This window comes from Schistocerca americana, chromosome 1, assembly GCF_021461395.2.
Source record: "Schistocerca americana isolate TAMUIC-IGC-003095 chromosome 1, iqSchAmer2.1, whole genome shotgun sequence".
NCBI lineage: Eukaryota > Metazoa > Arthropoda > Insecta > Orthoptera > Acrididae > Schistocerca > Schistocerca americana.
In genome coordinates, this window is record NC_060119.1 from 914,321,734 (window position 1) to 914,338,689 (window position 16,956).

General features: G+C 41.1%; 1 protein-coding gene across 3 annotated transcripts in view; it reads right to left on the minus strand.

Moving 5' to 3' along the window:
• Window positions 1-16,956, minus strand: part of LOC124615258 (serine protease svh-1-like) — a 451,576-nt gene that overhangs the window by 378,945 nt on the left and 55,675 nt on the right. For all 3 annotated transcript variants that reach the window (XM_047143026.1, XM_047143011.1, XM_047143016.1), the window contains exon 2: window positions 1,772-2,369. In XM_047143026.1, the coding sequence (XP_046998982.1) occupies window positions 1,772-2,369 (598 nt within the window). The remainder of the gene's footprint in view (window positions 1-1,771; window positions 2,370-16,956) is intronic.

The following is a 16,956-nucleotide window of genomic DNA, read 5'->3' on the forward strand; positions in this document are numbered from 1 at the left end:
TTCACTAGTGATCGCTCTTTTTTGGGAACCATTCATTTTTACCCGTTTAACGTTCATTTGTGCTTGGTATAAGGTTCTTATGAAAAATTGAAAATTAATGGCATAGGCGACTGGAGATGGAAGGCGCCAAAAGGGGGCACTTGCCTCCCCACTGGAATACAGAGTTTTTATTCATAACAGAATTCTCACACACTTGTAATTTTCATGATTGTGCAAAACCTCTCATTTAGCCAACTGTAGCTTTATGGGGCTGATTGCAGTGAAACAATATAAGGTGGCACATAAATAACCGGCCCCTAGTATAGACTGCAATTACACATGATTTGTTGACTGCTACGAGCAGAATAGATAAACATTTAATAATTGGGCAGTGAAGAAATAAAAAATAAGCTAAAGCAGACAACTTTGAAACAATAGATGACGATTGGTGGGCAACAATGACCAGTCTAGTACTCAAGGCCAATTTTTCGTGCGACACTCAGTACCACTGAAATTATATTGTAGAAGTTATCATCCACTCTTTACAAAATGCAGCACCAGACACTTGATTAGGGAGTGTGGGCTTCATTTGGTTGTAAGTCGGTCTACCTTCCACAACAATGAACATGCTCTTTTACCTTGGATCAAAAAAAGACAGAAAATGGCCACTCGTGTGTGCCATGCCGACTTCCTTTGCATGTGTAATAAAAAAAATCTTGCCTTTTTACAAGTAATTCTTCTGCTGTTTATTGAAATACTGAAGTAAGCTGATATGCCATTTTGTTACATGAAAAGATGTATGTATTACATTCCGCATAATTTTTAGGTAATTTACATAATTATAAAATACATTTTAATTACCGGTGGTGGATGCTGAATAGAATACAGAAAGAATCAGAAGTTCAGAGTTCACAAAAAGGTTTGAAACAGATCTAGAGTTGGTGTGCACAACGAATGAAATGAACAACAACTCAATACTGAACTATGAGCAGTCAGCAGTGGAACTGCGATGAGGGGCCATGTGAAGAAGGATGAGTTCAGCCAAGTGAGACAGAGACCAAGACAGACAGCAATGGGACCAAGGCTGGAATGAGACCGGCCGACATGCCATTGCGGGAATGAGATCGACTGTTTCCCGTTCCTAGGAACTATAAGTAGAAAGCCACGACCTAGAACGAGACCAATGGGAACGGGACCAAGGCTGGAATGAGACTGACAGATGTGCCGTTGTGGGAATGAGACCGACTATTTCCAGAATTTGTTCCTCGCTCATTCTCTTCATCTTGATGAACCATTCCTTTGGACACTTTAGTTCACAAATGACCCATCTCTATGGGGAGTGAGAGGGGGAGGGAGAGAGGTTCAGGGAGAGGAAGAGGGAGAGGGGGAGAGAGAGAGAGAGAGAGAGAGAGAGAGAGAGAGAGAGAGAGGGGAGAGGGGTCGCAGGAGGGATAAAGGGGGTAGGGAGGGGGAGAGAGGAGTGAGAGATGGAGAGGGGGGAGGGAGGGATGGAGGGAGGGAAGGAGGGAGAGGGAGAGAGAGAGAGAGAGAGAGAGAGAGAGAGAGAGAGAGAGAGAGGGAGAGAGAGAGGGCGCAACTTGACCAAAAGTACAGCTCTGATTGTATTTATCTGTTTGCCTGTTTGCTGTTCAGGTCTCACCTTTATTTGGTGAATAGCGATTTATCATCACATAGATATTTTGATCATACTGTACAAATTACAATTATGCTTTACAATTACAATGTTAATTGTGAATGTCATGCAGAAGAATAGAAATCAAATAATCCTTACCTGATCCTGCATCATGTTGATATTTTAAGCATTTTACCTTTCCTGGGAAATCACATTCAAGAGTCTCAGGATTAAATAATGTCCCTGGAGCACAGACTTGAATAAACGCTCTTCCTTTCCAACAATTTACAAATCTTTTGCAATCTGCTTTATAAGGAAACTGTCCTGTTGCCTTGTGAGGGCATAAGTCAGAAAATGGTCGCATCTGATTCCTAAGAACAGTATCATCTTCTGTTGGTGAAGGTGTAGTGTATACATTATTGATGTTAACTTCCTCAGCCACAAACATTCTGACATATTTTGTTTCTGCATACTCTGACCCATTCTGGTTTTTCAAATATTTATTTTCAAAATTATGATTTATACTGTCATATTCAACAGTTGGTTCTGTTAATCCATAATGAGGATTGGACCATTCACGGAAAAATCTTTTAGGTTTACTTTTCTCACTATGGACAATAATTGGCGTTCGTCTTTTATTTGTTGGGTCAACATAAAAGAATTGTGTCACATTGGAAGAATGAACAGAATCTCTAATATGCAGTTGACTTTTCTTTTCTACAGAAGCATCTGTTATGTCTTCTCCAGGTACATAAATCTGTTAAGAAAAAAACAAAAGTTACATTAAAATACATGAAGGCCAAATCAATCAGAAAGATTGTATATGAAAAGAACAAAAATCTTTCTCACAGATACTGAGACAGACATAAAACTGAAATGAATAACTGCAAGAAAGGGCACTTTCAAATGTAATAAAAACATCACATTTTTGAAATAATTGGAGTGACAACCTACTGATCATAACATTTTTCCACTAGTTGCTTCCAAATGAAATGGACAGCCATATACACTGAAGAGCCAAAGAAACTGGCACACCTGCCTAATATCGTGTAGGGCCCCTGCGAGCATGCAGAAGTGCTGCAAACACGACATGGCACGGACTGGACTAATGTATGAAGTAGTGCTGGAGGGAAATGACACCTTGAGTCCTGCAGGGCTGTCCATAAATCTGTAAGACAATGAGAGGGTGGAAACCTCTTCTGAACAGCATGTTGAAGGCATCCCAGATCTGATCAATAATGTTCATGTCTGGGGTGTTTGGTGGCCAGTGGAAGTGTAAAGACTCTGAAGAGTGTTCCTAGAACCACTCTGTAGTAATTCTGTAAGATGTTGCTTTGTCCTGCTGGAATTGCACAAGTCCGTCGGAATGCACAATGGACATGAATGGATGCAGGTGATCATACAGGATACTTACGCATGTGTCACCTGTCGCAGTAGTATCTCGATGTGTCAGGCGTCCCATATCACTCCAACTGCACACACCACACACACCATTACAGAGCCTCCACCAGCTTGAACAGTCCCCTGCTGACATGCAGGGTTCATGAATTCGTGAAGTTGTCTCCATACTCATAAAAGTCCATCCGCTTGATACAATCTGAAATGAGACTCGTCCGACCAGGCAACATGTTTCCAGTCATCAACAGTCCAATGTCGGTGTTGACAGGCCCACATGAGGTGTAAAGCTTTGTGCCATGCAGCCATCAAGGGTATGCAAGTAGAACTTCGGCTCTGAAAGCCCTTATTGATGATGTTTTGTTGAGTTGTTTGCATGCTGACACTTGTTGATGGCCCAGTATTGAAATCTCCAGCAATTTGGGGAAGGGTTGCACTTCTGCCATGTCAAATGATTCTCTTCAGTTATCATTGGTCCTGTTCCTCCAGGATCTTCCAGCCACAGTATATTGGAGATGTTATGTTCTACTGCATTCCTGATATTCATGGTACACTTCATCACTATGTCAAAGATGCTGTGTCCCATCGCTCATGCACCAACTATAACAACATGTTGAAACTCACTTAAATCTTGATAATCTGCCAATGTAGCAGTAGTGACCGATTTAACAACTGCACCAGACATTATTGTCTTATATAGGTTTTGCTGATCACACTGCCATATTCTGCCTCTTTACACACCTCTGTATTTGAATACACATGTTTTACACCATTTTCTTTGGCACTGCAGTGTATAAATATGGGTTAAAGACAAGATAGGGGGAGTTGCAAAAGTCTATATAAAATCACTATAGTTTAATTGTTAAACTATAATGGTTTACCTGTGTGTTGGCAAAGTGGTCATTACAGATATTGAATTCACTATTCAAGACAAAAATGATGAAGGAAGGCTATGATCATGTTAAAGGAAGCTTCTGAGAACTCATCTGGAGTGGTGTAGAAAAATTACAGGAATATTAAATCAGGATGCTGGAAAATGGATTTCCTCAAATATACACTCCTGGAAATTGAAATAAGAACACTGTGAATTCATTGTCCCAGGAAGGGGAAATTTTATTGACACATTCCTGGGGTCAGATACATCACATGATCACACTGACAGAACCACAGGCACATAGACACAGGCAACAGAGCATGCATAATGTCGGCACTAGTACAGTGTATATCCACCTTTCGCAGCAATGCAGGCTGCTATTCTCCCATGGAGACGATCGTAGAAATGCTGGATGTAGTCCTGTGGAACGGCTTGCCATGCCATTTCCACCTGGCGCCTCAGTTGGACCAGCGTTCGTGCTGGACGTGCAGACCGCGTGAGACGACGCTTCATCCAGTCCCAAACATGCTCAATGGGGGACAGATCCGGAGATCTTGCTGGCCAGGGTAGTTGACTTACACCTTCTAGAGCACGTTGGGTGGCACGGGATACATGCGGACGTGCATTGTCCTGTTGGAACAGCAAGTTCCCTTGCCGGTCTAGGAATGGTAGAACGATGGGTTCGATGACGGTTTGGATGTACCGTGCACTATTCAGTGTCCCCTCGACGATCACCAGTGGTGTACGACCAGTGTAGGAGATCGCTCCCCACACCATGATGCCGGGTGTTGGCCCTGTGTGCCTCGGTCGTATGCAGTCCTGATTGTGGCGCTCACCTGCACGGCGCCAAACACGCATACGACCACCATTGGCACCAAGGCAGAAGCGACTCTCATCGCTGAAGACGACACGTCTCCATTCGTCCCTCCATTCACACCTGTCGCGACACCACTGGAGGCGGGCTGCACGATGTTGGGGCGTGAGCGGAAGATGGCCTAACGGTGTGCGGGACCGTAGCCCAGCTTCATGGAGACGGTTGCGAATGGTCCTCGCCGATACCCCAGGAGCAACAGTGTCCCTAATTTGCTGGGAAGTGGCGGTGCAGTCCCCTACGGCACTGCGTAGGATCCTACGGTCTTGGCGTGCATCCGTGCGTTGCTGCGGTCCGGTCCCAGGTCGACGGGCACGTGCACCTTCCGCCGACCACTGGCGACAACATCGATGTACTGTGGAGACCTCACGCCCCACGTGTTGAGCAATTCGGCGGTACGTCCACCCGGCCTCCCGCATGCCCACTATACGCCCTCGCTCAAAGTCCGTCAACTGCACATACGGTTCACGTCCACGCTGTCGCGGCATGCTACCAGTGTTAAAGACTGCGATGGAGCTCCGTATGCCACGGAAAACTGGCTGACACTGACGGCGGCGGTGCACAAATGCTGCGCAGCTAGCGCCATTCGACGGCCAACACCGCAGTTCCTGGTGTGTCCGCTGTGCCGTGCGTGTGATCATTGCTTGTACAGCCCTCTCGCAGTGTCCGGAGCAAGTATGGTGGGTCTGACACACCGGTGTCAATGTGTTCTTTTTTCCATTTCCAGGAGTGTACATTCTGCTGCTACATAACAGAATACATACATTAACAAAGATTTTAATGGACAAGAATCACTGCTCAAAGTTGTACATTAGCTTGGTGGCTATATCCTATATCATAGATTACAACTAAGAATATACCATACATACTCCAATAATATGTGCCTGCGAAAAATCCGTGCACCCCAATTTTGAGGAAGAGGGGAAAAAAATTATTTTTTGCTTTAATTTGTTTTATTTACAAAAAAAATTGTTCCAATGTTATGATGTGTTCAAAAGTATGTATAATAACTACTGGTTTGAAGCAATGCTGCTGTACAGGTTGATACATCATTAAAACGCAACCAATTCAGTGGCGTGCAGCTGGCCAGCCAGCAGGCAGGCAGCCAGCGGCGTGCAGCTGGCCGGCTGGCCAATTAGATGGGTGGGCGGCTGGGGAATATTATCACCGCCATCAGGGACTCTACGTGTACTTACAGTAGCAAAAAAAGCAATGTGAATTATCTTGTTTAAGAATTTGTTAATATGGTATGTGCAATAAAATATTTTAGTCAATACCAGTACGTTTCCTCTCTTACCACTCTATTCATCACTTTCATCATCATCACTAGCGGGAGAATCATTGTCGTCTTCACCATCTTCCCATAGAGCATCGTCCTCTGTTCTATCCAGTGAATTTGTGATTTCACATTTTTTTGAAGGATTTTTCCACCAGTAGTTGCGGAATGGAGTCCCATGCACTTTTCACCCATTCACAAATCTGGGACAAATGCGGCCGTTTGATTTTTCCACTAGGTGTGAACTTATGGTTTTCATCAGCCATCCACTGCGTATATTGCTGTTTAAGTGCAGCTTTGAATGGCCGATTTATACACACATCTAGAGGTTGTAGGATGGATGTTAGGCCTCCAGGGATAATGACCAAGTCAGTTTTCCCTTTTTGTAATTTGTCTCCCACTTCCTTAGTTGTATGTCTGCGGAAGCTGTCTAGGACCAACATGTTGCGTAAATTCAGTAACGCACCAGGACAACATTGCCAAACATGTGTCACCCAGTCAATTATAAGTTCATTGTCCATTCACCCTTTCAGATTCGCTCTCACTAATACCGGTATGCCTTTTACTGATATTTTTGGAATAGTTTTCCTTTTAAATATCACGCAAGGTGGTAGCTTTCGTCCATCGCCAGTTACACACAACATCACTGTACATCTTTGTTTCTCACTGCCGCCAGTTCGTATCATAATGCTGGATTCTCCTTTCCTGTTCACTGTGTTGTTGAGTGGCATCTCAAAACAGACTGGCGTTTGATCCGCATTACCAGTTTGCAATAATATATAGGACTGTTTACTGTGCAGATTTAACACATAACGATGAAAATTGACTATTTTTTCCTCGTAATCGCCTGGAAGCCACTGAGCGATAGTAGTTTTCCTCCGGAATCCTAAACCATTTCAGTTGAAAAATCTTGATAGCCAGCCCCGGCTAGCTTTGAAACTGGTAATGCCTAGTTCTTTGGCTAAAGACAATGCTTTAAGTTGGCACATTTCACTTGTCACTGCACATCCGTATTGTCGCTTCTCATCTACATAAACGCAGAGCCTTTTCTCGAGGTCCTGAAGCTTCGCTTTTTGGCCGCGAGATTCCTGGTGATTACTATTAGTTTCTTGAAGCTGCATTTTATTTTTGTGCCAGTCACAAATACAACTCTCACTCATATCATACTTTCTTCCTGCTGCACGGTTTCCTATATTCTTGGCTTCTTCAATAATTTTCACTTTTTCTTTAGCAGTGTTTGAGCGATAACGATAACTTGTAGCCATAATTAACAAGTTTGAAGACGTTAATACTTCACTCCTAATGTGCTACTGATGCATCACAGACTGAGGCCGCAACAATGCAATAGTGTAATGGGATGTATTGTTGGAGGCGGAGCAGTACCAACAATGTTTCGAATAATCCGTGCACCCCAGTTTTTCGTCCTAAAATTCAGGAAAAAACATGTGCGGATTATTCAAGTATATAGGGTAATGTGGAAATTGCAGACCCAGTTTTAAAACCCTTCAAATTAATTCTTATGCAATATGTAAAACATATCAGTGGGAACAATCACAGCTACAAAGCGAAAGGCGCATTACACAGAATAACACGTGAAACAAGTATGCTCAGTGGTCAAAATATTAGTCACCCTTTTAAAAGAGCACTGGAGGACAATGGGTGGTGTAGAATAGGTAACTGCCAGTCACATGACCCTCCACTGCTAATGTACGTCATGTCAGTGAACTGGCGTGTGCCGCAGTTCATTGTATGGTATCAGCATAGTAAGGTCAGATGATGTGGAGCTGTGACAGAGTGGCAGAAATGAGCTACCATATCAATTAAAATAATGAATTTTCAAAAACATAATGTTCTGGATAGATAAAAAGATCTACTCACCAAGCAGCAGCAGGATAACCCACATATAAAAGGTATTACATTTGCAAGCTTTCAGAGGCAATAGCTCTGTATTCTGACAGAAGGTTTGAAGAGGAATGAAGAGGGATGAAGGGAAAGGACTGGTGAGGTTTAGGAAAAGGGGTAGAGATTAGAAAAGTCATCCTGTATCCTGAGCCAGTGGAGACTTAATGGATGGGATGAGAAGGAAAGACTTACTGTTGGAGACTGAATCAGGCAAGATTCAAAAACTTGAGAGCTTAAAGGTGGAAGAAAGTGTAATATGCAAGACAGAGATTATGGCTAGAACATCATGCATGAGTTAATAAGAACAAAAGGCTAAGTGCTTTGTATGTGACAGAGGTGGTCAGGGGGGGGGGGGGGGGGCACTGAAAAACACGCAGGTCAGAAAATGAAAGAGGTAGAAAACTAAAACAGAGTGGAGAAAGGAATAGTTACTGTGAAAAAATGCTGAGTCCAGAGAAATTAATGTAAACTAAGGTCAGTTGGGTGACAAGAACCTAGGACCAGTTGTAGTGCCAGTTCCCACCAGCAGATCTCATTCTGTCTGAGATTTTTCCCATCACATTTAGAATAGCTTTTTGTCACCCTCCCAATCTCCGCAATATCCTTCTCAGACCCCATGCTCCTTCTGCACCCATGTCCTTACTCCTGTGATGTCCCCACTGCAAAACTTGCCCTGTGCACCCTCCTACCACCACCAATACCAACCCTTTAACTGGCAAAACATATACCATAAAAGAGAGAGCCACTTACAAAATGACACGTCATATACTAGCTACTATGTAAACACTGTTTGGCCTTTTACACTGACATGACTAACACCAAGTGAAAATGAAATGATTGTGTGACACTGATGCCCATGAGGCCTCATTTGGGAAAGGTTGGCTGCTGGATTGCAAGTTCTATTTCAGGTGATGCCACATTGGGCAGCTTGTTTGTCAGTGATGATGAAATGAAAATGAGGACAACACAACGCCCAGTCCACAAGTGGAGAAAATCTCCAAGCCGACCGGGAATCAAACCCGGACCTGCTGTGTGGTAGGGAAACACATTACCACTCAGCTAAGCAGGCACACTTACCACCAAGTTAACAGTTACAATGAATGTGCATTGGCAGAGGGTGTATCCTGATAACACACAATACCCTGTTGCAGAGCATGCACTGCAACATGACAGTTGTGATCTTGGTGTATGTTTCACATGTGCAATCTGGATTCTTCCCCCAGACACCAGTTTCTCAGAACTCTGCTAGTGAGAACTGGCACTACAACTTGTCCTTGGTCCTTGCCACCAACCTGTCCTTAATTTATGTTAAATTCTTTGGTCGCAGCATTTCTTCACAGTAACTACTCCTTTCTTCTCTACATTTTAGTTTTCTACATCTTTCATTTTCCAACCCATCTATTTTTTGCCATCCCCCTCCCACCTCAAAAACATACTATGTGCTTAGGATTTTGCTCTTATTAATTCATACACGTGTTTTAGCATAATCTCTTTCTTGCATATTACCCTTTTCTCAGGTTCTTAAATATCACCTGGTTCAGCCCCCAACAATCAGTCTTCCCTACTATTCCCGTTCGGTATGTCTCCCCTGACCCAGGGTTCTGGGTGACTTTTCCAAATTCTACCCCTTTTTCTAAACCTCACTGTTCCTTTTCCTTCAACCCTCTTCCTTCTACGAGAAGAAGGACCCACTGGCTCCGAAAGCTTGCATACGTAATAGCTTTTATACATGTGTTCTTGGTGAGATGATTTGTTTCCTATCCAATTACATTACATTTTCAGAAGTGAGGTATCATGTTTTTGAACATGTCCATGACCACACTGTGAAAGAGGTTCCTGATTTGTTAAAGTATTAGTGTGGACTGTCTCACATGTCTATAAAAATCATGTACTACTCATGGTCATATTACATGGTGTAAGAACAGTGGTCATAAAGTGACCTTAACTGACAAGGATCAGAAACAAATCTCACGCCTTTTCAATGACAATCGATTTCAAACCCAATTGTAATTGCTGCTGTCAATGAATGCAGGTCTACCTCAACCAGTTTCTGAGTGAACAATGTGGCAGGAACTGCAGTCAGTGGACATTTGGAGTTGTATACCTAGCAAAGGCCTTTGCTTACAGCCGTGTGCCACTGATAATATCAGACAATAATGGAACAGAATAGTAGCTGACCTGAGGCATGTACTGTGACACATGAGTTGTGATTTTGACTCTTTTTCAAATTACACAACGTGTCAAGGGCAATGACTACTCAATAGGGCAGTCAGTCTCTATTGTGTAGAGTGTGTAATTCCAGTAATAATTCTGTGATGTTTTGGGAGTACAGTTTCGTGTTACAACTTGGGCCCACTCATTTAGGTTACTGTGAATAGGAGCCAGGATGTCAACATTATTGGTGAGCAGCTGTTGTTTTCTCTTACACAACTTTGCAACAAATGTGTTGTGGGCCACTCCCATCTTTCAAGATGACAACAACCATGTTCACAATCCGACAAACATACTTTCCTACTATGACCAACAATGTGTATCATAATGCAACTAGACGGTTAACTCAACCAATTTTAATCCCTTAGAATATCTCTATATGAGTAATTGGAACAGTGGGTGATGAAGTAAGTGAACTTTTTACTTAAAACACAAAAAGCAAAGAAAATGTGATTACAAAAATGTATATTTTTGTACTTCTAGAGCTATGCATTATACATCTGTGAACATTTGGACACATTTAATTTGCTGTCTGTATTTGTGTCACTACTGTATTAACTTTGTAATCCATTTTTATGTTTATGATGAAGTTAAATGAAACACTTTAAAAATTGACTGTTGGGTTTGACCAACATCATGAAAATGGTGGACATAAAAACACTCATTGAAATCTATGCCTACTACAATCAACACTATAATAAGAATTACAGATATTCTCAGACAGCACAATCATTGGTTTTCCCAACTCACAACCAAACCATCATCATTAACCCAACCTCAATGCAGGCTATGCCTCACATCAGTATGTCACCACAAATAAGATATCATAATCGCATATGTTGGCTTCACCAATTCATAACCAATCAGTCACCTTTGAAACTAATCTACATTCGAGACAGCATAAGAAGATCGATGACAGCTGGAACCACTGTTGCCAGTTTTTAATTGTGAAGCTCAAAGAGCTGCAAGTGAGAAGAATAGCACTCTATAGAGCTGTGAGGGCACTGAAACATTGCCACAGGGACTTTTACAAAATTGTATTACGTGACTGATTGCGGCAGGCATGCAAACCTGCTGCACACAGTAACTATAAGGGATCAATTTATACCAACTCGATTAGGGATATATAACAGATCAGTATGTCACTACAACAAAGGTTTTGTGATCACATTCATTGGCTTCACCAACTCACAACAAAACTGTCATCTTTTAAACTAACCTACACCTCATGCTATACTATATATATCAGTTTCTCCACAAAATGTACATTACAAAAAATAAAAGAGTTACGAAACATGTACTGTCATTGTTCTACTCTCTATTTGCACACGTATGACATCACATGCCAAATCATCTAGATCTACATCCACACTCAGCCTACCACAGTGAAGTGCATGGCACAGGGGACTTCCCTTTGCACCAGTTATTAGGGCTTCTTCCCATTCCTTCATGTGTGGAGAGTGGGAAGAATGACTGTTAAAATGTCTCTATGTGCACTGGGATTAAGGTAATCTTGTCCACATGATCACTATGGGAGTGATACATAGGAAGTTTTATTGTAGTCCTACATTCACAATTTAAAGCAGGTTTATGAAACTTCCTAAGTAGACTTTCTCAGGGCAGCTTGTGTCTACCTTCAAGTGTCTCTCAGTTTCACTTTTGAGCATATTTGTGACACTCTCCTAAGGGGACCGTTGGTGCTGCCCTACTCTGTATACTGTTCATCCTTCTGAGTACAGGTGCAACACATTTGAGCAATATTCTAGTATGGGTCACATGAGCATTCATAAGCAGTCTACACTGTAGATAGGTTGTACTTCGCTAGTATACTGTCAATGAAGTGAAGTCTGCTATTTGTTTTATCTAGCTTAAAACTGAGCCTGTTTGTTCATTCAGTTATATATCCTCACACATTTTTATACCGAGGTACTTGTATGAGTTGACCTTTCCAATGGAGACTTGCTGACATTGTGCCCCATAAAAATACACAGTTTTAAATTTCTGAGCATTTAAAGCTTGTTTCTAATCTTCACACCACTTTGTAATCTTATTATGATAATATTTGCACAGTTTTTTCCAGACAGCACTTTGTTACAGATAGGTTCATCATCTGTGTAAAGTCTGAGGCCATTATTAATATTGTCTGCAAGATCGTTATATTACAACACAAACAGCAAGGGTCCCAACATATTTCCCTGGACATATCTGAAGTTACTCCTACATCTGTCAATCACCCTCCATCCAAAGTAGCATGCTGTGTCACCCATACCAACAAATCCTCAGTCCAGACAAAAATTTTGCTTGACACATAATATGATCATACTTTTGATAATATGCATACATGTGCTACAGAGTCAAATTTTTTCAGAAATCAGGAAATACTGTATCCTGACTGCCTTGATCCATGGCTTTCAGCATGTGATGTTACAAAAGTGCTTGTTGGGTTTCACATAATCAATGTTTTCAGAATCCATGCTGGTTGGTATAGAGGAGGTCATTCTGTTCGAGATACTTCATTATGGTTGAACTCCAAATATTTTCCAAGATTCTACAATAAATGGATGTCAAGGATATTGGACAGTAGATTTGTGGATCATTTGTGCTACCCTTCTTGGAGATGGGTGTGACTTGTGCTTTCTTCCAACTACTGAGCACAGTTTTTCATTTGAAGGATGTACAGTAGATTATAATTAAAGGAGGGGCTAATTCAGCAGCAAATTCAGTACAGAATCTGATAGGGATTCCATCACACCGTAGAGCTTTGTTTAATTTTAGAAATTTCAGCTGTTTTTGAATTCTACTGGTACTGGTACCTGTATCACTTATCTATGCAGTGTTGTGAGGATTAAATAGGGGCAAAAACCCTGGATTTTTAAAGGAACATTTGTAAATGAATTTAGTGTTTCTGCTTTTGCTTTGCTACCCTCAATTTCAATCCCTGTCTCATCCTCAAGTGTCTGTATACTGAATTTGGTACCTCTAATGAGCTTAACATATGACTCGAATTTCTTTGGGTTCTGCGAGTGATTTTTTGATAACATTAAGGCTTCATGCACAGCCCTGTTGGCAGCCAAATGTGTTTCATTCAGCATCTCTCTATCCTACCTACAGCCCAGTGCTAAGTATCATTGACTGGTTTTCCACAAAAGGTCTCACCCACAATTTTAAAAAGACACAATATATTCAGTTCTGCACATCTAGCGGTACTACACAAATGATAAGTGTAATCCATGGTGAGGTAACAGTAAATAGTGTGGAAGCTTCAAAATACTTTGTGCTCGTATTGTCAAAAATTTAAACTGGAAAAAACACATTTTGGAACTCCTAAAACAATTTATTTCAGCCACAATTTGTACTTAGAATAATTGCAAATCTTGGGGACAGAAAAATCAATAAACTGACATATTTTGCACATTTTAATTCAATAAAGTTCTTGGATAATCCATCTTAAAGAAAAATAAGTTTTCATTGCTCAAAAACATGCTGTAAGAGAAATATGTGGTGTACATCCACAATCATCTGGGACATCTGTTTAAAGAGTTGGGCATTCTGACTACCACTTCACAGTACATTTATTCCATTATGAAGTTTGTTGTAAATAATCCAGTACAGTTCAAAAGGAACTATGATGTACATAAGTACAATACTAGAAGGGAAATGACATTCACTACTCCACATTTAAGGTTTTCTTGAGCACAGAAAGGGGTGCAAAATTCTGCAACAAATATTTTTGATATCTTAGCCAGCGATATAAAATGTCTTAGAGATAGCAAAGTAAAATTTCAAATCGAACTAAAAAAGTTTCTCCTTGACAACTCCCTCTATTCTGTAAAAGAATTTCCATTTCTGTAATGAGCAAATGATCTTGTTTAGGACTTACTAACTCATATCTGTAGATATTTTAAAAAATCACCTCAATGAATGTTCAGCATGTAGTCATATTTAAAAACTAAGTTGTGATTTCTTTGAAAAATGACTCATTCTACAACATTACAATTTATCATGCAAATGATCCATGGAGCATGAAAGTAACTAATTAACCAACCTTGTTTTGCACTTATTATGCAGTAGTCGCTGTTTCTTTCTCAGTTCTTGACAGTGGTTACATACGATGAACCATTCTGCCAGGTACATACCTCTCAACTGCATGGTAAACTGATCTTCTAATCTGTGCCACAGTTCTTCTACCTGCTCCTCTCCAGAGCTAAATGTTTCAAGTTTCTTACCACTGCCTCTTTATATAGTTTGCTGAACATATAAATTCTTCTACTTGTTTAAATTTCCCTTTGTACTCTGGTAATCATTGTTACTACAATTGTCTCGAGGTTAAAACTAGTCTTTAGGTGAACATACTCAGAGAGGTCAGGTCTGTTTGTTGCTACAAGATCCAATATATCTCCACTATGAGGGTGATTCCAAACAACCTGTTCCAGGCAATTCTCTGAAAACACACTTAGTAATGTTTCACAGTAAGTTTTGTCATGACCATCACTTACAAAATAGCATTCTCCAATTACGAGGGTGTGATTGGGGAGCTCAGGTACTAGTGAACTTAGGTTTTCTCTAGAGTTTTTGGTTACATCTGGAGGTGAGTCTGGTGATCAACAGAAGGGCCAATTAGGAATTTGTGCCCATACTTGAAACTGGGTCCTGCCCAGACAGCCTCACATACAGTTTAAATATCTGTATCAGAAGAATTGAATTTGTTTACTGTGACAAAAACACCATTGTCAATTACCATTACCCGACTCTTTTGACATACGATTAAATTTTTCCCAAAAATCTCGCTACTATCAATTTCATGTTTTCAATAGCCTTCTTGTTCTAGTATTATATGAGCTCCACTGCTTTTTAGGGGCACTTCAAACTTGACACTTTGTTGTGAATGCTTTGGCAGTTAATCAATGGGATTTTAATATTCCTTGCTGTAGTGGACATTTCTTTGGATCTTGCACAGATATCTTTATCTGAACTGGATGAAGAGTCATCTTATCCAGAAATCCCTCATGTGCAAATCACACACACAGTCAGCTACCTGGGTAGCAGCCCTGAAGTATGGCACACACTTGACCCATTTAGAGGAACACTACAGTTAACCATACAGCTAAGTGTCCAGGAAGTGCCTGTCACTAAATCTTCGAAGTTTCCATTCAGTGATCACTTCTGGAAAAATGCTGCAAATTATGAATTTCATTAAAATTCAGCAAGCAAGGCTGGTCTTCTCAACCTTCTCTGCCAGTCACTGGAATGATCCAAATATGACTTCAGAATACAGACAACAGGTATTGTTTGTTCCAATGTGCACCACAATCTGCAGTTGATTGCACCTTGTTTCCTTAACTCTTTAATTGGGCATGTTGGATATATATGTCCCCGCCCTGCTAATTCACAGTGGGTTCGAACGGATATATCCATCCACTGTGTTATGTGACTAGTAGCTAATGGGAATGATGAATTATCAGTTTGCCATTGACACTGTGGTATTAGTTGAGCTTCGTCCACTAGATGGTAGCTCTCGTCAGACAAAGCAGCATGTTCTAGGCTAGTTACACATTGTCCACTCGAGCGCGTGTTGACAGTGGTGTGCGTCCAGTGAAGCAGCTGCAAAAGAGCGCCTTTTTTTGTCTGTGTTTACTGCCATGTTAGTAAGTGATCTTTTGCAATGGTGAAAAGAAGTTGTTTATCAGATTCAGAAATTGAGCAGCTGCTTTTAGAAAGTGATGATAATTTCAGTGACAATTCTGAAAGTTTACAAGGTACAAATGTTGAGGCTAGTGAAAGTGCCTTCGATTCAGAAACATCTGACGACAATACACTACTGCAGCAGACGGTACCTAGCGCATTTGTGCATGCTAGTTCAGTTTGTAATCAATATTTTTTCAGTGGTTGTAGTGGTACAGTTGTGCCTCAAAAACAATATGATGTGATGAGTTGTTTTGTGTGTTTTGTGGACGATGCTTTGTGCACAATAAAAGCTGGACAGGTGAACCTATGTGCAGAACAGATCCTAGCTTCTCATCCCAATTTAGCAGCATGCTCCAGGGTTCACAGTTGGCAGGTTACTACATGTGATGAGGTAAAAACACTTATTGGAATGCTTATACTTCAAGGAATTCTTCACAAACCAGACCATAAGATGTACTTTTCAAAGAGAGACTCAGCTGACACACCTTTCTTCAGGAAACTGATGAATGAAAAGCGGTTTTATTTTTTACTGAAATTCCTCCACTTTGCTGACAATACCTCGTGTGACCCACTAGGCACTATCAGCAGGAAACTATTCAAAATTCACCACATTACAGAGCATCTGTGGCGTAAATTCAGAATAGTATATATGCCAGAAAGGAACATCACCATTGATGAATCGTTGTTGCCCTGGAAAGGACGGCTTGGATGGAGGCAATATATTTCATCAAAGCGTAGCATATTTGACATCAAATTGCACAAACTTTGTGAAAGCAGCTCCGGGTATATATGGGACTTTATTGTTTGCACTGGAAAGGATACTAATTATGGTAGCCACTATCCAGATGCAAAAATAACCTCTCAAATTATTTTGGAGCTTCCACACAATCTACTTGGGAAAGGCCACTGCATTTATCTTGACAACTAGTACACCAGTCCAGATTTGGTAGACAAACTAACCAGCAGTAAAACCGACGTTGTCGGCACAATGCGGAAGGCAGAACGAGGTTCCCTGATTTCGTAAAAAAGGAAAAACTGAAGAAAGGGGAGTACATAACAGGGTACAGAGGCGAGCAGGTGGTAATGAAATGGAAGGACAAAAGAGACATTGTTATGGTCGGCACCTTCCA